This window comes from Lissotriton helveticus, chromosome 8 (assembly GCF_964261635.1).
Source record: "Lissotriton helveticus chromosome 8, aLisHel1.1, whole genome shotgun sequence".
NCBI classification, from domain to species: domain Eukaryota; kingdom Metazoa; phylum Chordata; class Amphibia; order Caudata; family Salamandridae; genus Lissotriton; species Lissotriton helveticus.
Window position 1 is genome coordinate 1,674,498,159 of NC_136069.1, and position 25,936 is coordinate 1,674,524,094.

General features: G+C 49.1%; 1 protein-coding gene across 4 annotated transcripts in view; it reads left to right on the top strand.

Annotated features, from left to right (window-relative positions):
- The window catches only part of LOC144773619 (transient receptor potential cation channel subfamily M member 2-like), a 1,811,195-nt gene that overhangs the window by 496,940 nt on the left and 1,288,319 nt on the right, over positions 1 to 25,936 (top strand). For all 4 annotated transcript variants that reach the window (XR_013600034.1, XM_078658765.1, XM_078658766.1 and 1 more), the window contains one exon: positions 18,928 to 19,116. Coding sequence is in view for 3 of the 4 variants with exons in the window: in XM_078658765.1 (XP_078514891.1) it covers positions 18,928 to 19,116 (189 nt within the window). In the remaining variant the exon portion in view is untranslated. The remainder of the gene's footprint in view (positions 1 to 18,927; positions 19,117 to 25,936) is intronic.

Here is a 25,936-nt window from a genome sequence, read left to right on the forward strand (position 1 = left end):
TCTTCTAACAAACCCTTTCTAGTTTTTAACTGACGTAATCTCGAAAAGAGAGACATTGTAAACTTGAATCGGAACACAATACAATAGACGAGGAACAATAACAATTGGGAGAACAATTCAGGCATACCACGACATTGGAAATACATTGAACAACATCATAACATAACAGTTCGAACAGAATATTACCTGGAATACTGAGAACAGAAACACCAGAATTTCTCGAGAACGGAACAGACTATAGTTACTGGATGCACTGCTGAAACAGTACGGAACATACCGGTCCCATAAAGGGACGCATCAAGACCCGTGTCCACCTAGGTGAACACTTCGTTTGTGGGTCTGTGTACCACCAACCCACGGACCAGAGTCAATTTAGATTGACCCTGTCTAGATACTACCCCAGCGACGGTACTCACCGGGCAGCAAGAACGGAAGGCCTCGGATCGGACTGGACTGCTACGACGACGGACGACGAACTTCGGACTTCAGTTACGGGTGGGCCTCCGGATACCTCGGACCTTGGACTCTCGGCTTGGGCTCTGGTCGGGACTCGCCGCGTTCCTCCACCGTCTCGTCTGGATGCTGGACCGCCTCCTCCGTCTCCTCCGTGGGCCTGAGGGATACTTGAAGCAGAAATATCTGCCGGTGCGCAGAAGAGTTCCGTCACGACTGCAGAGGGTCAGGGGGTCGGCGTGGCTTCACCGACGCGTGGGGAAAGGGCAAGTCCCTGTTCGGGCGCCATTATGTGGTAAATAAATAAATAATACCTCTATTTTTGGATGAATGAATGAATAACAGATAGCTCAATAAATAAGAGTCAAGATTCGAGGTAGTAGGAGTTTTGCAGGTTTAATACAGCATAAGGACAGGAACAGGACGACCTGCACAGGAATAGGATGGCAGGGCCCGACAGCGCTGTCGGGGTCAGGATCGGGACAAAGGCAGGAAGGGATAACATTTTAATAACAGTATATGAGCATATATACATAGCGCAAACACATAGCATTACATTGCAATAGGCGTAGCAGTGGGTGGAGCAAAAGGCGTGACGCGTAGCAGTCGCGAAAGATGAGGGTGAAAATGGGTGTAACAGGGCGTATACATGGATATGTGATGCAAACGTAACAGAATATGTCATGAATGGGGCGGAAACATGGAGGGGGCTACCTAAGGAGCCGGGACCTCTAACCTGATGGTGCGCGCAAACTAGCAATGACGTGTTACTAGGAGAAGCTGGGGGCTATGAACTCTGTGCTAGGAGCAGAGACTGAAGTCTGGAGAGTCAGGGCGACATGTACCTAAACAGTATCTAGTATCTGATGTTTAGAGAACATGTTGATATGAACTAAGAGTCAGGAGGGGAGAGGCTAACGGACTCTAAGACTGGAGCATGCATTATTCTACATGTAGTGCGTGATGAAGAATATTAAATGGCCATTAAATGCAGTATTTCTCTTACATGGAGACGTGAAGGCTAGACAATGACGGAAACTATTGATGCGATTCAGTAGCTTTAAGAAGGCAGAGAAGGAGGACTGAACTGATAACTGGAATCATAACATACTCTTGGCAGACTCAGAGGCAGAGCCAGGCTGAACCGGGCACTGCGAGGCAGGAAGTAAGTGAAGGGTCGAGGATACAGGTGGGGGCTGTATCGCTCCTCAGCGAGGCTTCAGGAGACAGGAGCTGAATCTGGTGTCCAGGCCCTTCTGAGGCCTAGAAACGGGGACTTTACAATGAAATAACGTGCACACTGAGAAACGTGGCAACGTAGCTTTACATAGGCCTGATATTCGTAGTATTCACGAGAACTGGAAACTGGCATACTAGAGGTGGACACAACTATAATTCCGTCTGTAATCAAGCATGGGGAATAACATATGCATATTAATCATGCACATGTAACATATGATGGAGGACGCGTAGGGACACAGAACATGACAAAATTTACTTTTCCACACTATCCTGGTGCATCTGATCATGTAGCGCTTTCTGCATATGATCTTGTACTCCCTTGATGAGCTGCTCCCTGTGCTATCCTGGTGCATCTGATCATGTAGCGCTTTCTGCATATGATCTTGACCTCCCTTGATGAGCTGCTCCCTATGCTATCATGGTGCATATGATCATGTAGCGCTTTCTGCATATGTTCTTGTACTCCGCTGATGAGCTGCTCCCTGTGCTATCCTGGTGCATCTGGTCATGTAGCGCTTTCTGCATATGATCTTGACCTCCCTTGATGAGCTGCTCCCTGTGCTATCCTGGTGCATCTGGTCATGTAGCGCTTTCTGCATATGATCTTGTACTCCCTTGATGAGCTGCTCCCTGTGCTATCCTGATGCATCTGATCATGTAGCGCTTTCTGCATATGATCTTGTACTCCCTTAATGAGCTGCTCCCTGTGCTATCCTGGTGCATCTGATCATGTAGCGCTTTCTGCATATGATCTTGTACTCACACGATGAGCTGCTCCCTGTGCTATCCTGGTGCATATGATCATGTAGCGCTTTCTGCATATGATCTTGTACTCACACGATGAGCTTCTCCCTATGCTATCCTGGTGCATATGATCATGTAGCGCTTTCTGCATATGATCTTGTACTCACACGATGAGCTTCTCCCTGTGCTATCCTGGTGCATATGGTCATGTAGCGCTATCTGCATATGATCTTGTACTCCCATGATGAGCTGCTCCCTGTGCTATCCTGGTGCATATGATCATGTATCGCTTTCTGCATATGATCTTGTACTCACACGATGAGCTGCTCCCTGTGCTATCCTGGTGCATCTGATCATGTAGCGCTTTCTGCATATGATCTTGTACTCCCTTGATGAGCTGCTCCCTGTGCTATCCTGGTGCATATGATCATGTAGCCCTTTCTGCATATGATCTTGTACTCCCTTAATGAGCTGCTCCCTGTGCTATCCTGGTGCATATGATCATGTAGCGCTTTCTGCATATGATCTTGTACTTCCATGATGAGCTGCTCCCTGTGCTATCATGGTGCATCTGATCATGTAGCGCTTTCTGCATATGATCTTGTACTCACACGATGAGCTTCTCCCTGTGCTATCCTGGTGCATCTGATCATGTAGCGCTTTCTGCATATGATCGTGTACTCACACGATGAGCTGCTCCCTGTGCTATCCTGGTGCATCTGATCATGTAGCGCTTTCTGCATATGATCTTGTACTCCCATGATGAGCTTCTCCCTGTGCTATCCTGGTGCATATGATCATGTAGCGCTTTCTGCATATGATCTTGTACTCACCCGATGAGCTGCTCCCTGTGCTATCCTGGTGCATCTGATCATGTAGCGCTTTCTGCATATGATCTTGTACTCCCTTGATGAGCTGCTCCCTGTGCTATCCTGGTGCATATGATCATGTAGCGCTTTCTGCATATGTTCTTGTACTCCGCTGATGAGCTGCTCCCTGTGCTATCCTGGTGCATATGATCATGTAGCGCTTTCTGCATATGATCTTGTACTTCCTTGATGAGCTTCTCCCTATGCTATCCTGGTGCATATGATCATGTAGCGCTTTCTGCATATAATCTTGTACTCCCTTGATAAGCTGCTCCCTGTGCTATCCTGGTGCATATGATCATGTAGCGCTTTATGCATATGATCTTGTACTCCCATGATGAGCTGCTCCCTGTGCTATCCTGGTGCATATGATCATGTAGCGCTTTCTGCATATGATCATGTAGCGCTTTCTGCATACAATCTTGTACTCCCTTGATAAGCTGCTCCCTGTGCTATCCTGGTGCATCTGATCATGTAGCGCTTTCTGCATATGATCTTGTACTCACACGATGAGCTGCTCCCTGTGCTATCCTGGTGCATCTGATCATGTAGCGCTTTCTGCATATGATCTTGTACTCCCTTGATGAGCTGCTCCCTGTGCTATCCTGGTGCATATGATCATGTAGCGCTTTCTGCATATGATCTTGTACTTCCTTGATGAGCTGCTCCCTGTGCTATCCTGGTGCATCTGATCATGTAGCGCTTTCTGCATATGATCTTGTACTTCCTTGATGAGCTGCTCCCTGTGCTATCCTGGTGCATCTGATCATGTAGCGCTTTCTGCATATGATCTTGTACTTCCATGATGAGCTGCTCCCTGTGCTACCCTGGTGCATATGGTCATGTAGCGCTTTCTGCATATGATCTTGTACTCACACGATGAGCTGCTCCCTGTGCTATCCTGGTGCATATGATCATGTAGCGCTTTCTGCATATAATCTTGTACTCCCATGATGAGCTGCTCCCTGTGCTATCCTGGTGCATATGATCATGTAGCGCTTTCTGCATATAATCTTGTACTCCCTTGATAAGCTGCTCCCTGTGCTATCCTGGTGCATATGATCATGTAGCGCTTTCTGCATATGATCTTGTACTCACACGATGAGCTGCTCCCTGTGCTATCCTGGTGCATATGATCATGTAGCGCTTTCTGCATATGATCTTGTACTCCCTTGATGAGCTGCTCCCTGTGCTATCCTGGTGCATATGATCATGTAGCGCTTTCTGCATATGATCTTGTACTTCCTTGATGAGCTGCTCCCTGTGCTATCCTGGTGCATATGATCATGTAGCGCTTTCTGCATATGTTCTTGTACTTCCTTGATGAGCTGCTCCCTGTGCTATCCTGGTGCATCTGATCATGTAGCGCTTTCTGCATATGATCTTGTACTTCTTTGATGAGCTTCTCCCTATGCTATCCTGGTGCATATGATCATGTAGCGCTTTCTGCATATAATCTTGTACTCCCATGATGAGCTGCTCCCTGTGCTATCCTGGTGCATATGATCATGTAGTGCTTTCTGCATATAATCTTGTACTCCCTTGATAAGCTGCTCCCTGTGCTATCCTGGTGCATATGATCATGTAGCGCTTTCTGCATATGATCTTGTACTCACACGATGAGCTTCTCCCTGTGCTATCCTGGTGCATATGATCATGTAGCGTTTTCTGCATATAATCTTGTACTCCCTTGATAAGCTGCTCCCTGTGCTATCCTGGTGCATATGATCATGTAGCGCTTTCTGCATATGATCTTGTACTCACACGATGAGCTTCTCCCTGTGCTATCCTGGTGCATATGATCATGTAGCGCTTTCTGCATATGATCTTGTACTCCCATGATGAGCTGCTTCCCTGTGCTCTCCTGGGGAATATGATCATGTAGCGCTTTCTGCATATGATCTTGTACTCACACGATGAGCTTCTCCCTGTGCTATCCTGGTGCATATGGTCATGTAGCGCTTTCTGCATATGATCTTGTACTCACACGATGAGCTTCTCCCTGTGCTATCCTGGTGCATATGATCATGAAGCGCTTTCTGCATATGATCTGGTACTCACACGATGAGCTTCTCCCTGTGCTATCCTGGTGCATATGATCATGTAGCGCTTTCTGCATATGATCTTGTACACCCTTGATGAGCTGCTCCCTGTGCTATCCTTGTGCATATGATCATGTAGCGCTTTCTGCATATGATCTTGTACTCCCTTGATGAGCTGCTCCCTGTGCTATCCTGGTGCATATGGTCATGTAGCGCTTTCTGCATATGATCTTGTACTTCCTTAATGAGCTGCTCCCTGTGCTACCCTGGTGCATATGATCATGTAGCGCTTTCTGCATATGATCTTGTACTCCCACGATGAGCTGCTCCCTGGGCTATCCTTGTGCATCTGATCATTTAGCGCTTTCTGCATATGATCTTGTACTCCCATGATGAGCTGCTCACTGTGCTATCCTGGTGCATATGATCATGTAGCGCTTTCTGCATATGATCTTGTACTTCCTTATTGAGCTGCTCCCTGTGCTATCCTGGTGCATATGATCATGTAGCGCTTTCTGCATATGATCTTGTACTCCCTTGATGAGCTGCTCACTGTGCTATACTGGTGCATATGGTCATGTAGCGCTTTCTGCATATGATCTTGTACTCCCTTGATGAGCTGCTCACTGTGCTATACTGGTGCATATGATCATGTAGCGCTTTCTGCATATGATCTTGTACTCCGCTGATGAGCTGCTCCCTGTGCTATCCTGGTGCATATGATCATGTAGCGCTTACTGCATATGATCTTGTACTCCCTTGATGAGCTGCTCCTTGTGCTATCCTGCTGCATCTGATCATGTAGCGCTTTCTGCATTTGATCTTGTACTCCCATGATGAGCTGCTCCCTGTGCTATCCTGGTGCATCTGATCATGTAGCGCTTTCTGCATATGATCTTGTACTCCCATGATGAGCTGCTCCCTGTGCTATCCTGGTGCATCTGATCATGTAGCGCTTTCTGCATATGATCTTGTACTCACACGATGAGCTGCTCCCTGTGCTATCCTTGTGCATCTGATCATGTAGCGCTTTCTGCATATGATCTTGTACTTCCTTGATGAGCTGCTCCCTGTGCTATCCTGGTGCATCTGATCATGTAGCGCTTTCTGCATATGATCTTGTACTTCCTTGATGAGCTTCTCCCTATGCTATCCTGGTGCATATGATCATGTACGCTTTCTGCATATAATCTTGTACTCCCTTGATAAGCTGCTCCCTGTGCTATCCTGGTGCATATGATCATGTAGCGCTTTCTGCATATGATCTTGTACTCACACGATGAGCTTCTCCCTGTGCTATCCTGGTGCATATGATCATGTAGCGCTTTCTGCATATGATCTTGTACTCCTACGATGAGCTGCTCCCTGTGCTATCCTGGTGCATATGATCATGTAGCGCTTTCTGCATATGTTCTTGTACTTCCTTGATGAGCTGCTCCCTGTGCTATCCTGGTGCATCTGATCATGCAGCGCTTTCTGCATATGATCTTGTACTTCCTTGATGAGCTTCTCCCTATGCTATCCTGGTGCATATGATTATGTAGCGTTTTCTGCATATAATCTTGTACTCCCTTGATAAGCTGCTCCCTGTGCTATCCTGGTGCATATGATCATGTAGCGCTTTCTGCATATGATCTTGTACTCACACGATGAGCTTCTCCCTGTGCTATCCTGGTGCATATGATCATGTAGCGCTTTCTGCATATGATCTTGTACTCCCATGATGAGCTGCTTCCCTGTGCTCTCCTGGGGAATATGATCATGTAGCGCTTTCTGCATATGATCTTGTACTCACACGATGAGCTTCTCCCTGTGCTATCCTGGTGCATATGGTCATGTAGCGCTTTCTGCATATGATCTTGTACTCACACGATGAGCTTCTCCCTGTGCTATCCTGGTGCATATGATCATGTACCGCTTTCTGCATATGATCTTGTACTCACACGATGAGCTTCTCCCTGTGCTATCCTGGTGCATATGATCATGTAGCGCTTTCTGCATATGATCTTGTACTCCCATGATGAGCTGCTCACTGTGCTATCCTTGTGCATATGATCATGTAGCGCTTTCTGCATATGATCTTGTACTTCCTTATTGAGCTGCTCCCTGTGCTATCCTGGTGCATATGATCATGTAGCGCTTTCTGCATATGATCTTGTACTCCCTTGATGAGCTGCTCACTGTGCTATACTGGTGCATATGGTCATGTAGTGTGGAAAAATACAAACTGGGGGGGCACTACCAACCAGAATATAAGATCCTTAATTATTGCCCGGCGATGTCGCCTCTTGAACCCACAAAGAAGTTAAACTATTGAAGAGGCAGGCGCTGGAGACTGGAAGGCAGGAAACAAGGTTTTTATTCGCTCCGGAGGAGAACACAACGAAAACGGACAGAAGGTATCGTTCTGAGGTGCTCTAACTGCATCCCGGAGGCCTGGCCTCTTATACACGAGTTTATCTCTTTATTACATGTAACACATTCTCGTCGATACTTTGATGTACGGAAAGACATCCTCAGAATCCCCCCTTCCCAGCCCGTTCCCATGCAAGGCTACAGTGGAAGTCCCCGCCCCGTTCACAACAGGTGATGATCATTGCGCAGCTGGGTATTCCGCCGATTCACGGAGTGTGCGGGTTTCGATCGGATCTCGTGGGATGGGGGGGGGGCTTTGATCATCTCGGGGGTCCTTTGAGGAGGGAAGCTTCCTATTGTATGGGGAGGGGCAAGAGAATGGTATCGGCAGAGCTAGGTGTCGGCCTGGGAACGGGGAAGACAGACGGGCACACGGGGAAAAGGGGTTTGCATCAAAAGGGCCGGAGGTCATGACGGGGAAGCAGGGAGATGTCGCGCTGGGAACAGGATGAGAGCCTGGGGCAGAGCAGTGCCGAAGAGGGGTTTATGACTCAAGGCAGGTGCAAGCAGGGGGGGGGTTGCCAGCGAAGTTAGGAGAGAGAGAGAGAGACGCGCTGGCTCTCGGCGAGAGCGGGGAAGCCATGGTGTCCAAAATGGCGGCTGTTTTACGCGCACAAAAGGTTTAAGGAGAGCAAGGGGGCGCCGATAATGTTGACGGTTTTCAGCCTAACTTTTAACAGTCCTCCCTTTTCAACATATCTAGCCAACTTGCTTACTCAATGTCAATTTTCATCAAATTCCTAACTTCGGCATCATATAATGCCCTCATGTGTTCGCTTCCAATGTCCACAGTTTTGGGAAAAATACAACTCGCACATAAAGAACACATAGGTGGCAAACATTGAATCCCTAAGCATAGGCCACATATTACAACTACGGGAATCAGGATAATGGTGAGCAGTCTCCAGCCCCAACTTTTGATGGTGTCCCAGAACCAACCACCAAGCGACCATTCTTCTTGCTCTTGGTGAACTTCCGAGGAGAGTCTGTGAAGATGTTCGATGGCTTTGTACACTGAGGGTGAGTTGTCCGGTATGTATGTACAACAGCTGGCCCCAATAATGCGGCATGCTCCTCCACGGTCCGCCAGAACCACATCTAGAACGAGGCGGTTCTGAAGAGCCACCAAACGGACCGCTTGGAGCTCGGCAGTGTTGTTGGCAAAGATGCCCGCTGTGATGTTCATGGTTGTCTCGACTGCCTGAGTCAAATGTCGGATGGCACGGCTGTTTGCCATCGGGCCCCAGAGGGGGACGAGTCCTTTCATAGCATCGAGGAACTGTGCTCCTGTTGAGTCGGCTTGCTCAACGTCTTTTGCTCGTTTTTGCCTGTGGTGATTCGCTGGGGCCACATAAGTTGGAGGAAGGACGAAGGAGATGTAGCAAGTGCCCCCCCAGCCTTTGGGGAGCCAGGTGTAGGCCTTAGTGCCACAGATGAAATACATGTTTGGGGATGACACAAAGGAAGGTGGATCCGTGGAGTCCAAAGTTCTGGTAAAGCGGCAAGCGCTGTGACCCACCAGCTGTGTCCCAAGTCCTTCTACACACATGTGGCCTGTGACGTTGATGACCGTCAGGGCTACAGTCAGAGTGGCAGCCGTTCGTTTCCGCAGATAGGAGAAGGTGGGTCTGGTTGGATTGTGGAACACCTGCATTTCGATTCGTTCTTTGGCCGGAATGTCCATTTGGATTGAGTCGCTGGGGGTCAGCGGGCAGAAGTGTGTCTTTGTCTTGTTTCGCCCGGCCCCATGAGAAGAATGTGCTGCAGCTCTGCTGGAGGTGGCATTTTCCGTATAGCTCTCTTGCAGGAGGATCAGCCAGGCAAGGCAGGAGCCGTGGACGGAGAAGGGTGAAGGGATGAATGGTATTGAATGTCCAGTGGCATGGGGTAGCAACCCACAGATCCAGCAGTTGGTGGCGTTGGTGGCAAGATTGTGCTGGTGAAGTAGCTGCACGAAAGAGTTGTTCCAAAACTCCTTTCGCCTCTCTCTTAGTTGAGGAGAGAGCGAAATTAGATAATGTTCCTTCGTGGTGGTAGGCTGAGCAGTGGTTAGGAATGTTTCGTGAGCAGGTGCGTGTTCTTCCATAATCCAGAGCGTAGTCATGAGGAGAAAACAGAGGAGGATTACGATGAAGAGTGCAATTGTCTTTGAGCTATGGAGTCTGTCTGTTCTCGGATTTCTGTAGTGGGTATTTCCTGTTGTCTCAGTCGGCTTCTTGTTTGGCGCTTCCATCATCTTCTTATCTGGCGCTTCCATCATCTTCGTCTTCAAGGTGCTCGGTAGTGGGCAGGACCACAGACTCAGTTTTAGCTTCTCTCCAGGTAACCCTTGGTAGTTTGGGTCACCGTTCTGAGATTCTTAAGCTTAGTCCGTGGCCTACTTAGCCGAAGCTCCCTCCTTTCGACGCAGGAAATACCCTTCTCGAGATGGCACAGTGGGGTCAGGATGTTTTGAAAGTTCAAGTGTCTCTGTATCAGGGTAGCAGCTCAACGATGGTCGGTCCCGGTTCAGGAGCTCTTCTTGGGTGTTGACGGTGTCTGTCGTGGCCAGGGCTGGAGAGACCTTTTTGCAGTGATGAGCGTGCAGCCAGTGTTTCTTCCCCTCCACTCGAAGTGCGGTCCGAGTGGTGATCAGCACTTGCCAGGGGCCCGTCCACCGGGGTTCCAAACTCTTTGATCGCTGAAAGTTTCGGATCAGCACGAAGTCCCCCGGCTGGATGGCGTGACCCGGACCCCTGGAAGCATCGGGGATGGCCTGCCGCACCTGCTGATGAAGGACAGACAAAGTTTCAGTCAATTTGTACAGATAATCAGACATTAGGACATCCGGAACGTCATGAATGGACGTTGGTTTCGGGGCAGACCAGACGCTCATGGGTCGACCGAAGACAACTTCATAAGGGGTTAAGTGATGTCGGGTGGGGGTAGAGCGCATCGATAGCAATGCCAATGGGAGGGCGTCTGGCCATTTCAGGCCCGTCGTAGCCACTATTTTGGCCAGTTTAAGCTTTAGTGTGGCGTTGTGTCGTTCGACAAGCCCAGCAGATTGAGGGTGGAAGACTGCGTGGAATTTCTGTCTGATACCCAGCCCATTTAGGATGAGCTGGATAACGTTGGCTACGAAGTGGGGGCCATTATCACTCCATAAAACACGACAGAGGCCATAACGGGGGAAAAACTCCTTTAACAGGACCTTTGCAGTGGCCATAGCGGTGTTGTCGCGGGTTGGATATGCTTCCACCCATTTGCTAAATGCGCATACCACGACAAGTACATATTTCAGGCCTTGGCATCTGTCTAGCTGGATGTAGTCCATCTGCAGGACTTCAAATGGGTGGTTTGGGACCCCAAATCCCCCCCGGGGTACTACAGTTCCCTTCCCGGGGTTGTGTTGCAGGCATATTAAGCATTGTTGGACCAGGCGTTTGGCGGAATCTGGGATCTTGTCATTGTGCCAAACCCTGGAGACAAGTTCGATCATGGGGGCTGATCCTATGTGGGCTGGGGAGTGTGCCATGGTTAATATGGGAATCAAGTATGAATCAGGTAGCAACCATCTGTTCGTGTCTTTTGTCCGCCAGCAGCCTTCATCGTCTTTCAATCCCACCCGTGCCCATTCAGTCAATTCGTGTTGTGTGCTAGCCATTTGTATGTCTCTAATTGTGTCCTTGGCGTCAGTCCAGTTTTCTGCTTGTGACCTGGTCACGTACATACGTGTTGTCGTTCTATTTTCTGCTGTCGTTCGGGCGGTGATGTCGGCTAGTGCATTTCCCTGTCCAATAATGTCTGTCACCTTCTTGTGTGCCTGGCATTTGATAACGGCAAGTTTGTTGGGGAGGAGGACAGCTTCGATTAAGGCGGAGACTAAATCCCCGTGCAGAATGGGTGTGCCGTGTGAGGTCAAGTATCCTCTCTCCCTCCAGAGGAGCCCAAAATGGTGAACCACCCCGAAGGCATACTGGCTGTCGGTGTAAACGTTCGCCGTGGTTCCTGTTGCCAGGATGCAGGCTCTCGTCAAAGCAATCAGTTCCGCTGCCTGGGCAGATCGCTGGGTGATGCGGGCTGTTTCTACTACAGTTCGAGCCGTGGTGACTGCATAGGCAGCGGAAGTGGTACCATCGGAGAGTTTGATGCAAGAACCGTCCACCCACAACTCCCCGTCGGGGTCAGGGAAAGCTGTGTCTCTGAGATCGACCCTACTCCTGGTCTGTTCGTCCGTAAGAGTCACGCAGTCATGTACGGGGTGCACATTGGGGTCGTTCTCTGGCAGGGGTAACAGAGTTGCTGGGTTCAGTGTGGTGCATCTTTTCAGGGTGATATGGGGGGCAAGCAAGGTTAGTTCGTATCCAGTCAGTCGTGCACTCGTCAGATGTTGCGTCTTGGTTTGGTTCAGGAGGGTGTCGACTGCATGGGGTACCAGTACCGTGAGGGAATTCGAGAGTACAATCCCCTCACTCTGTCGGATAGAGACTGCAGCAGCAGCTACAGCTCGAAGGCAGGCAGGCAAGGCTCTGGCGACAGGGTCAAGAGTGGCAGAGAAGTAAGCGCACGGTCGTTGCTTAGGACCGATGGCCTGGGTCAGGACAGATAAAGCGCACCCCTCCCTTTCGTGAGTGTAAAGGGAGAAGGGCTTCCTGTAATCAGGGGTACCCAGGACAGGGGCTGAGCAAAGGGCATCTCGTAGTTCTGTGAAGGAGGTTTGACACTCAGGAGTCCAAGGGAGTGGGAAAGGGACGTCTTTGTTTAGGAGAGAGAGCAGTGGTTTTACAACGAGGCTGAAGTTTGGCAACCATTGTCGGCAGAAGGAGGTGAGGCCTAATAGGGAGCGAACCTGCTTCTGGGTTTTAGGGACAGGGGTGTCTAGAATGGTCTGGATTCGATCAGGGGTGAGTTTCCTTCCATCTTTGGACAGAAGGTGGCCTAGGTAAGTGACCTGGGGTAGGCAGAATTGCAACTTCTTCTTGGAGACCTTGTGGCCATTTTCCGCAAGGAAGTGCAAGAGTTGAATGGTGGCGGTAACCGCTAGAGGGGTGGTGTCGGCTGCCAAAAGGATGTCATCGACATATTGTACCAACACCACCCCGTCGGGTAACCGGACTTGGTCTAGTTGCCTTTTGAGGGCCTGGCTGTAGATGCTAGGGCTCTCCGTGTAGCCTTGAGGGGCTCGGCAAAACCTATATGAGCGGGATTTTAGGGTAAAGCCGAAGAGATATCGGCTGTCGGGGTGGATGGGGATGGAGAAGAATGCGTTCTTGAGGTCGATGACGGAAAAGGTGGTTGCAGTGGATGGAATCAAGGTCAGGATGGTGGTGATGTCTGAGACCACAGGGTACTGGGGTACTACCACTTTGTTGATCTCTCGGAGGTCGATGATGAAACGGTATGCTTTCTCATCTCCCTCTCCCTGCTTCTTGATAATGGGCAAGATAGGGCTGTTGCAAACGTTGCTAACCACTTCCTCTACCACTCCTGCGTCTATCAGTGACTGGATAATCATTACCAATGCCTTCTCGCCTTCTGGCGATATCCGATATTGGGGGAGTTTTGGGAGTGTTGCGTCTGGTCGGACAGTAATGTGCACTGGGTCAATTAACATACGCCCTACGTCCGAATCCGCTTTGGCCCACAGATACGGAGGTAGGGTGTCAAGCAGGGACGCGTCGACGTCGGTGATGGAAAACATGTGTCGGGGGGAACAATGTTTAAGCAGAACGGGGTTGTCGTAAAGAAACACTCGAACTCCATCTTGAGAACACCTAATCGTCGCTCGGAAGTGTTTCAGTAAGTCAAGTCCCATAATGGCGTCAGGGCTATTGGAGGAAAGCAAGAACGTGGTGTCGGTGGTGTTGTTTTCTACGTCAAAGAGAATCGGGGCAGACAAAGGGTTGGTGGAGGGCGTTCCATCGAAACCTGTCGATGTTATGAGTGAGCCAGACAAGGGTGCCCTTGGAATCAGTCGTTTAGATAACGCACTACGTGTTGCGCCAGTGTCTACCAGAAATGGAGACTTGGTACCCAGGACCTTAGCAGTGACATAAGGGCCCTGCTGGTCAACATAGAGCTCGACTGGATCCCTCCCTCGCCCTTGGCTGTCCTATGCAAAGGTGTGAGTGTCGTCATAGTCAGATTGTTGATATTGGTTCTGTCTGGGTCGATCGAACGTATTCGGTCTGCTTGATCTGTCATTAGTCGCGTCATTTGGGGGCCCTCGTTGTGTTCCCTTAGGTCTCGGTCCATTTGCTACATCCCTGGGGTCTCTGTTCCTGATCATTTCCAGGAGAACTGGGCACTGGGATTTCCAATGGCCAGTCCCTTTGCAGAAAGCGCACTGGTCATCTCTAAGGTCTGTGCGTCCACTGTAGGGAGTCAGAGTGCGGTCCTGGGGAAATGCAGTCTTAGGGGCGTTTGTCTGGTAGTTTCCCCGGTATTGGTCTCGTCCTATAGTCACCCCTTGCAGTTTGGCAATAATCACCCTCTCTTTTAAGTCTTTCTTCTTTTTCTCTGTCGCCCTATCGTTTTCATTTTTCTGATGCTCATAGTATTGGGCCATTTGAAGAATCGCGGTAGGTTTGGAGGCTGCCCAACTACTCTCGCTGGCCTGAAGTTTCTGGGAGATGTCCAATGATAGGCCCTTAACATAATTCTGGACAAACAGATGGTGTCCGGTTGCAGTGGTCATGTCCTGGCCGCTGTAGTCGGAGAACACCGTTTCAAACCGGGAGAAGTATTCCGATACATCCTCCTGGGGTTTTTGGCGACAGGCTGTTACTATCGACCAGTCCACTTTCTTTTCTGGGATCAGGGTTTTTAATTTCTCTACAATTTTATCTGGGAGGTCTAGAATGGATTTCAATGGCTTTTGTCCTGGTCCCCGTTGTTTATCCAAGTCATCGAGTTGTGGCCAGGTATGTCCGAACAGCTCAAGGTGGTCGACTTTCCGGATTTGCTTCCACACATCAGCTGGTAGACATAACCCGAAGAACAAGTCGATGTCAGCCAGGGTCATGATAGTTGAACCCAGGGCTGTACCCAATTCAGTATAGAAGGCAGTGGGGTTTTTACGTAGGTCGGGTAGAGATTTCCGGAATGTCAGTATCTCTTGCCGGTCCCATGGCTGGTAGACCCAGTTGTATACTACCCTTCCCTTCGCATCTTGGTTGTTTGCATCATCGTGAGTCCCTGTACCTCGAGGGGGAACCCAGTAAGGGGCAGCCTCACGTATCGGCATCATGGTGTTAGATTGCTCGGTTGGTGGTTCGGTCACTACGGGGGCCGTGGATTTAGCTCCCGGCTTTCGTTCAGTGAGATGGCGGAAAACCTCAAGCGTACGCGTAAGGAGGTCCGACACATCACACTCGCCCTCATCCCCGATATCGACCTTCCGGTACAGAGTCCTTAGGCTCTCGGGACCTTTGTCTCGATATCGGTCCTCGTATGCATTCAAGACATGATAACACAGTCGTACGGTAAAATGTCGTCTGTGACTCCCTGTGTACGAGCTGAACATATCTGTGATGTACTCTTCATCATCCTTCCTTTCTACCAGTGTCCTTGCTATTTTGTCGATCCCCGCTCGCTCATCTTTGTCTAGTCTGTTTGTTCTTGCAAGGCCGGCCCCTCGAGTCTCATGCTCGTCTAACGTTGCCGTTGATGCGGGTTTTAATACCAGGGGTTCGGCTGGCACAGAGGCCATTGGGGCCGACGCTGCGGCGGTACCTTCGCTTGTACCTGGGGGTGGCGCGTGCTGCGCCAAGGGTCGAGAAGGGGCATATGGAGGGGGCATGTAGATGATAGGGGGACCTAACAGCAGGTCCTCATTGGCTTGTCGTTTCGAGGGTAAATCAGGGTAGAGCATGGAGGGGGTTCTAACCGGACACTGGCTTGGCGTTTCCCTTTCTAGTTTCTGTTTAGCTTTCTCTCTTTCCTCTATCTCCTTTTTTAGCTTCTGAGCAGCTAGGTGCGCTGCTTTTTGCAGCTCTTTTTCCAACCTACTCTCAGTTTTCTTTTTACGCTGTTCAGTTTCTTTTCGCCACATGCCGAAGCTATCAAGCATAGTAGGTGTTGTCTTGTTTTTACCTAGGGCAGTTTCTAGCGTTTTTATTTTGTCATCATCGAAGGATCCTATCAGGGGCCATTGACTTTCTTGACCTTGTTTTGTATATTTATGCCATAGTTTACTATAGGCAATAGCGGTCAATCCATGCTTCATGAACATGTCCTTATTAGGGGTGCCTTCCAGTGGGGCTGGATGGTCCATCTCTAATAAGCGGTCCGGGCTAAACAGGCTACCAATCAATGGGGAGAAGACAGACATGACGGCTCGTAACGAGGGACTAAAAAGTCAGCACTGCCTATCTTATCACTAGGTGCAAAGACTAGACAGAATATTTCTATTCTACGTTGTTTGCAGGCAGTGAATACCTCATGGATCACAATAACCAAAGACCAACAAATAACAATGGGGAGAATGAGTAGGTCCGCAAAGATCTGCGTTACCTACCTTTTTCACTATCTGCAAAAAGGGTGGTCTCTTCCCTGTTTGCAGACAGGGAATCTCCAGGAAACAATAATTTTGCGAACAACAGTTCAGTTTCAAGCAATTATAGGGTGAGGGAGAAAAAAATAAGCACGGCTGCTACCCTACCTATCCTCCACTGCTTGCAAAGAGAGAGACCTTTGTTTCTCCGTTTGCAGACAGTGAATCCCTCATGGATCAAGATAACAAAAGACCGACAAATAGCAATGGGGAGAGTGAGTAGGTCCGCAAAGATTTGCGTTACCTACCTTTTTCACTATCTGCAAAAAGGGTGGTCTCTTCCCTGTTTGCAGACAGGGAATCTCCAGGAAACAATAGTTTGTGAACAACAGCTCAGTTTCAGGTGACTATTGAGTGGGGGAGAAAAATAAGCACGGTTGTCTGCCCTACCTATCCTCCACTGCTTGCAAAGAGAGAGCCTGTTGTTTCTCCGTTTGCAGACAGTGAATCTCCAATTAAACAAAAAAGAGCAATACTAGTATTTAACAATCAAGCAATTTTTCGCAATTTGTCGTGGTAACACGACCTTACCCGGACCGCATGGACAGTTTCCTGACTTCCGAATCCAGCGCCCGATCGTCCTCTCTTCTTCGTTATCCTCGCGGCACTCCTGATGGTTCCCAGTCAGGACCGTAGATCACTCGAGAGAGGTCTGTTCGGAACCAGTGAAGTTCGGATGATCGGCTGTCAGACGAGGGTCTATCGGACAGACGCGTTCCCGATCGTTGCAGTCGTTCACTTTGTCGTCAGGACCTCTCCCACTGGATCCATGGGTCGCTGATGGGCCCCACGCTTGGGACGCCAATTGTGGAAAAATACAAACTGGGGGGGCACTACCAACCAGAATATAAGATCCTTAATTATTGCCCGGCGATGTCGCCTCTTGAACCCACAAAGAAGTTAAACTATTGAAGAGGCAGGCGCTGGAGACTGGAAGGCAGGAAACAAGGTTTTTATTCGCTCCGGAGGAGAACACAACGAAAACGGACAGAAGGTATCGTTCTGAGGTGCTCTAACTGCATCCCGGAGGCCTGGCCTCTTATACACGAGTTTATCTCTTTATTACATGTAACACATTCTCGTCGATACTTTGATGTACGGAAAGACATCCTCAGAATCCCCCCTTCCCAGCCCGTTCCCATGCAAGGCTACAGTGGAAGTCCCCGCCCCGTTCACAACAGGTGATGATCATTGCGCAGCTGGGTATTCCGCCGATTCACGGAGTGTGCGGGTTTCGATCGGATCTCGTGGGATGGGGGGGGGGCTTTGATCATCTCGGGGGTCCTTTGAGGAGGGAAGCTTCCTATTGTATGGGGAGGGGCAAGAGAATGGTATCGGCAGAGCTAGGTGTCGGCCTGGGAACGGGGAAGACAGACGGGCACACGGGGAAAAGGGGTTTGCATCAAAAGGGCCGGAGGTCATGACGGGGAAGCAGGGAGATGTCGCGCTGGGAACAGGATGAGAGCCTGGGGCAGAGCAGTGCCGAAGAGGGGTTTATGACTCAAGGCAGGTGCAAGCAGGGGGGGGGTTGCCAGCGAAGTTAGGAGAGAGAGAGAGAGACGCGCTGGCTCTCGGCGAGAGCGGGGAAGCCATGGTGTCCAAAATGGCGGCTGTTTTACGCGCACAAAAGGTTTAAGGAGAGCAAGGGGGCGCCGATAATGTTGACGGTTTTCAGCCTAACTTTTAACAGTAGCGCTTTCTGCATATGATCTTGTACTCCCTTGATGAGCTGCTCACTGTGCTATACTGGTGTATATGATCATGTAGCGCTTTCTGCATATGATCTTGTACTCCGCTGATGAGCTGCTCCCTGTGCTATCCTGGTGCATATGATCATGTAGCGCTTACTGCATATGATCTTGTACTCCCTTGATGAGCTGCTCCCTGTGCTATCCTGGTGCATCTGATCATGTAGCGCTTTCTGCATATGATCTTGTACTCCGCTGATGAGCTGCTCCCTGTGCTATCCTGATGCATCTGATCATGTAGCGCTTTCTGCATATGATCTTGTACTCCCTTGATGAGCTTCTCCCTGTGCTATCCTGGTGCATATGATCATGTAGCGCTTTCTGCATATGATCTTGTACTCCCTTGATGAGCTGCTCCCTGTGCTATCCTGGTGCATATGATCATGTAGCGCTTTCTGCTTATGATCTTGTACTCACACAATGAGCTGCTCCCTGTGCTATACTGGTGCATATGGTCATGTAGCGCTTTCTGCACATGATCCTGTGCTCAGCTGCTGCACGTGCGAGGGAGGAGGGTCATGTTGTGCTGTGTGAGTGGAGAGTGTTGCCTGCTGTAACCCCACATAGCCCTGGTGGGTTTTGTAGCTGACTTGACTTATTCTCTGTGTGTTGATCTTGCTCTAGATGTATCTAGGTAGGAATGGGAAGAGAAGTCTGGTCAAAGCCTGGAAGAGCAGGGACTGTGGCAGAAGGGATGGTGCTGCCAGGCACTGGTGCCACAGTGTCATGAACGGACTGGGATGCATGAGGACCTCGACTGTGTGGGAGTAATAGGCTTTGGGGGCTCGTGTAAGTGCTGTAACCAAGTGTGTTGCTTGGAACGTGTGTGTACATTGTGGTATCTCACTTCCTAAAAGACACATTTTGCTTCATTTCAGATTATTCACAGTTCTGTGACCAACAACACTCCATGTGTGATTGTGGAGGGCTCAGGGGGCGTTGCTGATATCATAGCTCAAGGAGTGAAAATGAAAACTTCCGAATTCACAAACTCCGAGATCAGGGAGAAGCTGCACCGTCTTCAAGATACCGACGAGGATGAAACAATCACTGAAGCCACTGTCAAGGTGAGCCCACCCCGCTTGATGCACATTTAGGGCAATTACTCTGAGTTCATCCATTCTAGAGGCTTAGGGCCAGATATAGGAGCCTAAATACCGGTCGGTAACGGCCGAATTCGGCCGTTACCGACCGGTATTTAAGAATCGGCATGTAGGGGCATTTATTTTACAGATTCTGTAAAATACCGAATCGGTAATTTTACCGATTCGGTAAATCTAAATGTAGGTGGGACTCTTCTGAGTCCCAAAGGCCATACAGATTCGGTATTTTACCACCCAATTCAATTGGGTGGTAAAATACCGAATCCAGGTGTGCATGCACATGTGTGCATGCACACCTATGCCATGTGACAGACAGACATGCCCTTAGGGCATGTCTGTGTGCCACATGGCACACATGCCTGTATTCGGGGTGCCAGAGGGTGTCAAAGTGACACCCCCCTGCACCCTTTTAAAAATCGGTATTTACCGAATCGGTAAATACCGATTCGGTATTGGCGATTGATTCTTATGGACTTCAAGGCGATTTTTACAGATTCGGTAATTCAATTACTGAATCTTCCTACATCTCATACCTTCATATTTACCGATTCATAAATACCGAATCGGTAAAATTCGGTATTTATGAATCGGTAAATAGGCTTTTCCTACATCTGGCCCCATGTTCCTTCACTCAAGTGAGGTCCAGGCCACAGCTGACCATGCACATAGTTCCATCCCGTTAAGGGCACCATACCCAGAGATGATGCTTCTTTACTTCCACAAGTCTGCGTAAGCCTGGTACAGAGCTGGTTGTGCACTTTAGTACTGTCATTTGGAGTGAGGCTTGGTCAGAGCCAGTTCTACGCTTTAGTAAAGTCATTCTGCACGAGGACTTGTGCAGAACGGGTTATACGGCTTAGCACTGTCACTGAGTGTGAGGTATGGTACAGAGCTGGTTGTACGCTTTAGTACTTTCACTCAGCATCAGGCCTGGCACAGGGCCGGTTATATGCTTTAGTTCTGTCCCTAAGCGTGAAGCCTATTACTAGGCTGGTTGTACGCCTTAGTACTGTCACTCAGAGTGAGGCCTGATACAGAGCTGGTTGTATACTTTAGTACTGTCACTCAGCCAGAGGTCTGGTACAGAGCTCATTACACACTTTAGTTCTGTCGCTCAGCATGACGCCTGGTACAGTGCTGGTTGTGCGCTTTAGTTCAGTCTCTCAGAGTTACCCTTTTTTCAGAGCTGATTGTGTGCCTCAGTACTGTCACTCAGTTTTAAGCCTAGTCCAATTGCAGATGGTCTACTTTAGTACTGTCATTCAGTGTGAGTACTGGAATAGAGCTGGTTGTATGCTTTAGTACTGTCCCTCAGCGTGAAGCCTGCTACAGATCTGGCTGAACGCTTTATTACTGTCTCTCAGCATGATGCCTGTTTCAGAGCTAGTTGTACGTTTTAATGAGGCCTGGTACAGAGTTGGTTGTGCGCTTTAGTTCAGTCACTCAGCGTAAGGCGCCGTACAGAGCAGGTTGTATGATTTAATAATGTCACTCATCGTGAAGCCTGCTAGGGATCTGGTTGAACACTTTATTACTGTCACACAGCGTAATGCCTGTTTTAGAGCTAGTTGTACGTTTTAGTACTGTAACTCAGCGTGAGGCCTGGTACAGAACTGGTTGTTTGCTTTAGTACTATCACTCAGTTTGGGGCAGAGGACAGAAATGTATGTACACTGTTGTACTATCTGTCAGCGTGACGCCTGTTTCAAAGCTATTTGTATGTTTTAGTACTGTCACTCAGCATGTTCCTTGGTACAGCGCTGGTTGTATGCTTTCATGCTGTCATTCAGCATGAGGACTGAAATAGAGCTGGTTGTACGCTTTTGTACTGTCACTCAGCGTGAGGCCTGGCAGAGATCTAGTTGTCCGCTTTAGTACTATCATTCATGTGAGTACTGTTCTAGAGATGGTTGTATGCTTTAGCACTATCAGTCAATGTAAAGCCTGGTACAGAACTGGCCGTACTCTTTAGCACTGTCTCTCGGCGTAAGGCCTGGTACAGAGCTGTGTGCACTTTATTACTGTAACTCAGCGACAGTCCTGGTACATAGCCGGTTGTACGCTTTAGTAACTGTGACTCGGCGTGAGGCCTGGTACAGAGCTGGTAGAACGGTTTAGTAATGTCACTCGGCTTGAGGCCTGATACAGAGCTGGTTGTATGCATTAGTACTGTCACTCAGCATTAGGCCTGGTAAGGAGCTGGTTGAATGCTTCAGTACTGTCACCCAGCTTGATGCCTGGTACAGAGCTGGCTGTATGCTTTAGTTCAGTTACTCAGCATGAGGACTGGCACACAGCTGATTATGTGCTTTAGTTCAGTCACTCAGTGTGAGGCCTGGTACTACCTTCACTCAACCTAATGAACTGAAACAGAGATGCTTTATGCTTTAGTATTGTCACACATCAATAGGTCTGGAACAGAGCAGGTTGTGTGCTTTAGTACTGACAGCATAAGGCCTGGAACAGAGCTGGTTGTATGATTTAGCACTGCCACTCAATTTGAGACCTGGTACAGAGGTGGTTGTACTCTTTAGCACTGTCACCCAGCATGAGGCCTGGTACAGAGCTGGTTGTTCGCTTTAGTACTGTCATTCAGCGTGAGGCCTGGTACAGAGTTGGTGTGCGCTTTAGTACTGTCCCTCAGCGTCAGTCCTGGTACAGAGCTGGTTGTACGCTTTAGTACTGTCACTAAAAGTGAAGCCTGGTACAGAGCTGGTTGTACGCTTTACTCCAGTATTGAAACTTTCATAGATTCCCATAGCTTGTATCGTTCCCCGTCATCGGAATGGGAGTCTCGGTAAACCAAATAACAGCAGTAGGTACAAAAGAGAAAGAAAAAAGGGCTAGGCCTCATTTCCTTTTGTAGCATACCCACCTCTTTTTGTGAAAGAGACCAAAGTAAAGCAACAATCAATCAGATTAGCCTCACCCCATAGAACCCTCCTGAGAGAACCTCAGAGCCTACGATGTTGTACTGCATGTTGTGCTAAGGGAGTCTTCTTTGAGCTCTGCTCACTTCAACTCTAGTTGACTATTTTTTCAGCATTTTTTCTTCAGAATTGTTTGGTATTTCATCTGGAAATGTCTGACAAGGAGAAGAAAGCACTTTTCAAGGCTTGGTCCACCTGTGGCAAGAAGAGGCTTTATGTGGAGGATAGGTATAAGGACTGCATTTATTGCCTGCACCTTGATCACAAGGCAGCGGACTGCAAGATCTGCTGCACCTTCTCTACAAAGACTCGCCGGGACCGTGAGGGTCGCCTCCTCACTTGGCTCTAGAAGATAAAGTCGAGGAAGGAAACTGTGTCAAGTGACAGTGAGGACTCATCATCTGCCACCTCATCTAGAAGGTCAGTGAAAAGGGGTAGGGCTTCCCCTTCACCATCTTCAGAACATCCTCTTAAGGCCTCAAACAAGACCCCAGTGAGTCTGAGACCCGGAGTCCTAGTGAATCTCCTCACCATGGTGCAAAGGAGAGGGAAGGACTATCTTCAGCTACAGCAGTGGTGAAGTCTGCTAAAGCTTTTAAAAAGCCCTCTTCTCTAACATCTGAGAAGTCAGAGAAAGATTCAAAATCGTCGTCGACACTGCAGAAGACGCTGCAGAAGACTCTGTCAACGAAGACTTCCAAATCCCAGGTGAAAAAAACTGCACCGTCGTCGGGCTCGTCAACGGTACCTTCTAGTCTCCACATATCAGCATCAGCGGAAGAGTTGACGGCGGTTACGGAGATGATGACGAGAGTGTCAACGAGAATGTAGATGACGGTAGCGACGAGGACGGTGTCGTCGATGAGAGCAACTACGACGACGACCTTGACGACGACATTGATGACGATGACGGCAGATGTGTCGACGGTCTTGTCGACGGAAATGTCGACGATGCCCATCTCGTCGTAGACGATTCAACCGTCGACGGTGGATCGTCCGTCGATGAACTCTTTGACGATGGTTTCTCTGGCAACCCCAGCGCCGACGGTACCGTCAACGACATCTTCGTCGACAGAGAGCATCTCTATTTCCTTAAAGAGGATAATGCCTTATATGATGTCTCCAAGGAGGGTTACCCCCTTGCCTCCCACACTGTACTCGAAGAAGAAGAGGATTCTGACGGGGATGATCAGGATTCTATTGGTTATGCCCATAGCCCCTCACAATTGTTGGTAAAATGCCAAGACACTGATTCTTAAGGCGAATATCTTCATGAGTGCCCATTCCAGCAATCCTATCGTCGACAGGAAGATGCAGGCCAGGAGATGGTTGCAGTTCCTTCTACCCTTCTGGCAGATCTTCAGGGCATGTTGCAGGATTATAAGAAGAAGGTTTCTCAAGCTACTCCTCCTCTTGCTCCCTCTTTCTCTGAAGTACATGCTGTCCCCACACCAGCAGCTTCTGAAGTGGTTTCTCCGGAAGTACCATTCCAGATGGTTGCACAGCCACAGGTACCCGAGCCAGATATACCTCCAGTGGTCCACGATGTACAAGATGATTCCTCGGACAAGGATCAGGACGATGACAACAGACCGAATCAGGGTATAGTGTGGGATGATTATGTGATCCCGGACCCAGCTTCACCTACTCTGGATCCAGTGGACTCTCCCCCCGCAGATATTGGGGGATTTGGCAAACTGATGGAAAGAGCCTCAAATAGATTAAACTTCCTCTGCCTTCTGTTCAAACGGAGCGCTTCCTTTATGATTTTAAGGAGCCCTACAGGAAAGTGGTCCAATCCATTCCCATTGTCAGCCATGTCTGGGACGAGAGTTTAAAGGCAATGAAAAACCCGGCTACAGTCATCCCAGTTTTGCCACGCCTGAAGAAGAAGTACAAGGCCCCAGAGGATAGTCCAGCATCCTTGATTGGTCAGCCGAAGCCGGATTCGGTAATATCGCTGGCGGCACAGAGAAGGTCATGCAATACTTCTGCACCCCTGATAAAGAGGGCAGGCGCCTTGATAATACGGGGAAAAGGTTTTCCTCTATGGCAAGTCTTTTGGTACGAGCAGCGAATGCGTTGGCGATCCTTGGCAGATACGATCGCCAAATGTGGTGCGATCTCTCTCCATATTTGGACCAGCTCCCTCAGGAGGCCAAGGTGGAGACCAAGAAGATCCTGCAAGAGGGAGAGGCTACATCAGCGGAAGTGATTGACTTCGCCATGGATATTGCCATGACGGCTTTCCGTTCGCTAGCAGATGCAGCTGTTTTTCGGCGCAAGGGCTGGCTCAAGGCGACATGGTTCCGGCCGGAGGTCCAGAACAAAATCCTGGATCTTCCATTTGACGGAGAGGCATTATTTGGCAAGCATATTGATGACGCCCTCCGGGACATAAAAAAGGATACAGAGACTGCAAGATCTCCCGGTACTCTTCAGTATCGGAAGGTTCCTTTCCGTGGGGCCAGGGGAAAGAGTACCACATTACACAGAGGTTTTTACCAACAACAATGGTACTCTTCTTATGGTTTAATGTCTCAGTCTCATTGACCATCATACCAACAAAGAAAAGGCCAGACCTTTTCTTTCTCTAGGTCCAACACTAGAGGAAAACAAAATCGCCAGGGACCTGACACTTCCAAATGGCAACAGCGGCGTTCTGGCTCTGCCTGCTGTACCCACCTCCCTGTCAACATCGGTGACGGATCAACATCAACGGATAACATCAGACCGTTGGGTGCTCAACATCATTCAAGATGGCCATATGCTGGAGTTTATTCATATGCCACCTTTAAAACCCCCTGCCACCATGCATTCAAAACATCTGCGTCTCTTGTGGCTTGAAGTTCATCAGATGCTCCTCAAGGGGGCTGTAGAGCCGGTTCCCCTTTCTCAAAAAGGGGAAGGTTTCTATTCCAGGTTTTTCCTGGTAAAGAAGACGCTGGAGAAATGGCACCCCATCTTAGATATCAGGGAGCTAAACACCTATCTCATAAGTCAATCCTTTTGGATGGTCTCTCTCCAGGATATCTTACATCTCCTCCTACTGGGACACTTCATGGCCACTCTCGATCTCGAAGATGCATATTTTCACATACCCATTCATCCAGCCCACAGGAGGTTTCTTCGATTCACAGTAGCCAAGAGCCACTTCCAATTCAAAGTTGTACACTTTGGACTTCGCTCTGCCCAGAGGATCTTTACCAAAGTGCTGGCACTGGTGGCAGCTTTCCTAAGGAAACAGCGTGTTCAAGTCTTCCCTGACCTGGACGACTGGCTGCTGAAGGCCCCGTCCAAGCAGGCAGCGGAGGAGACAGTCGAAGCATGTATGACTCTGTTCAGCAATCTGGGCCTGACTCTCAACAGGGAGAAGTCGTCTCTCTGCCCTTCCAAGAAAGCACAATTCCTGGGGGCTATCCTGGATCCGTCTCTCAGCAAGGCTTCTCAATCCTTCAAAAGGCAAGAAAAACTGAGGTCCATGGCTCGTCTGTTGAGGAAAAGAAAGTGTCTTTCAGTACACCGTTACAAATCACTTCTAGGAGTGATTTCTTCATGCATCCCTCTGATACCCCACTGCAGGTTGTGGATGCGATCTCTTCAGGAGCAACTAGACATGCAATGGCAGCAAGTTCACGGCTCCTTCGATGACAAAGTGGTGATTACTGCGGCAATGAGATAAGCAGCCTTGTGGTGGACAAAGGAAGAGAATTTATCCCAAGGTCTATCCTTCGTAAGCAATCCAGCTCCTCAAGTTGTAACAACAGATGCTTCGCTAGAGGGCTGGGGTGCAGTGCTTCAGGACTTACATGTAACAGGCATTGGTTGCCCCAGCACTGCCTTCTTCAAATCAA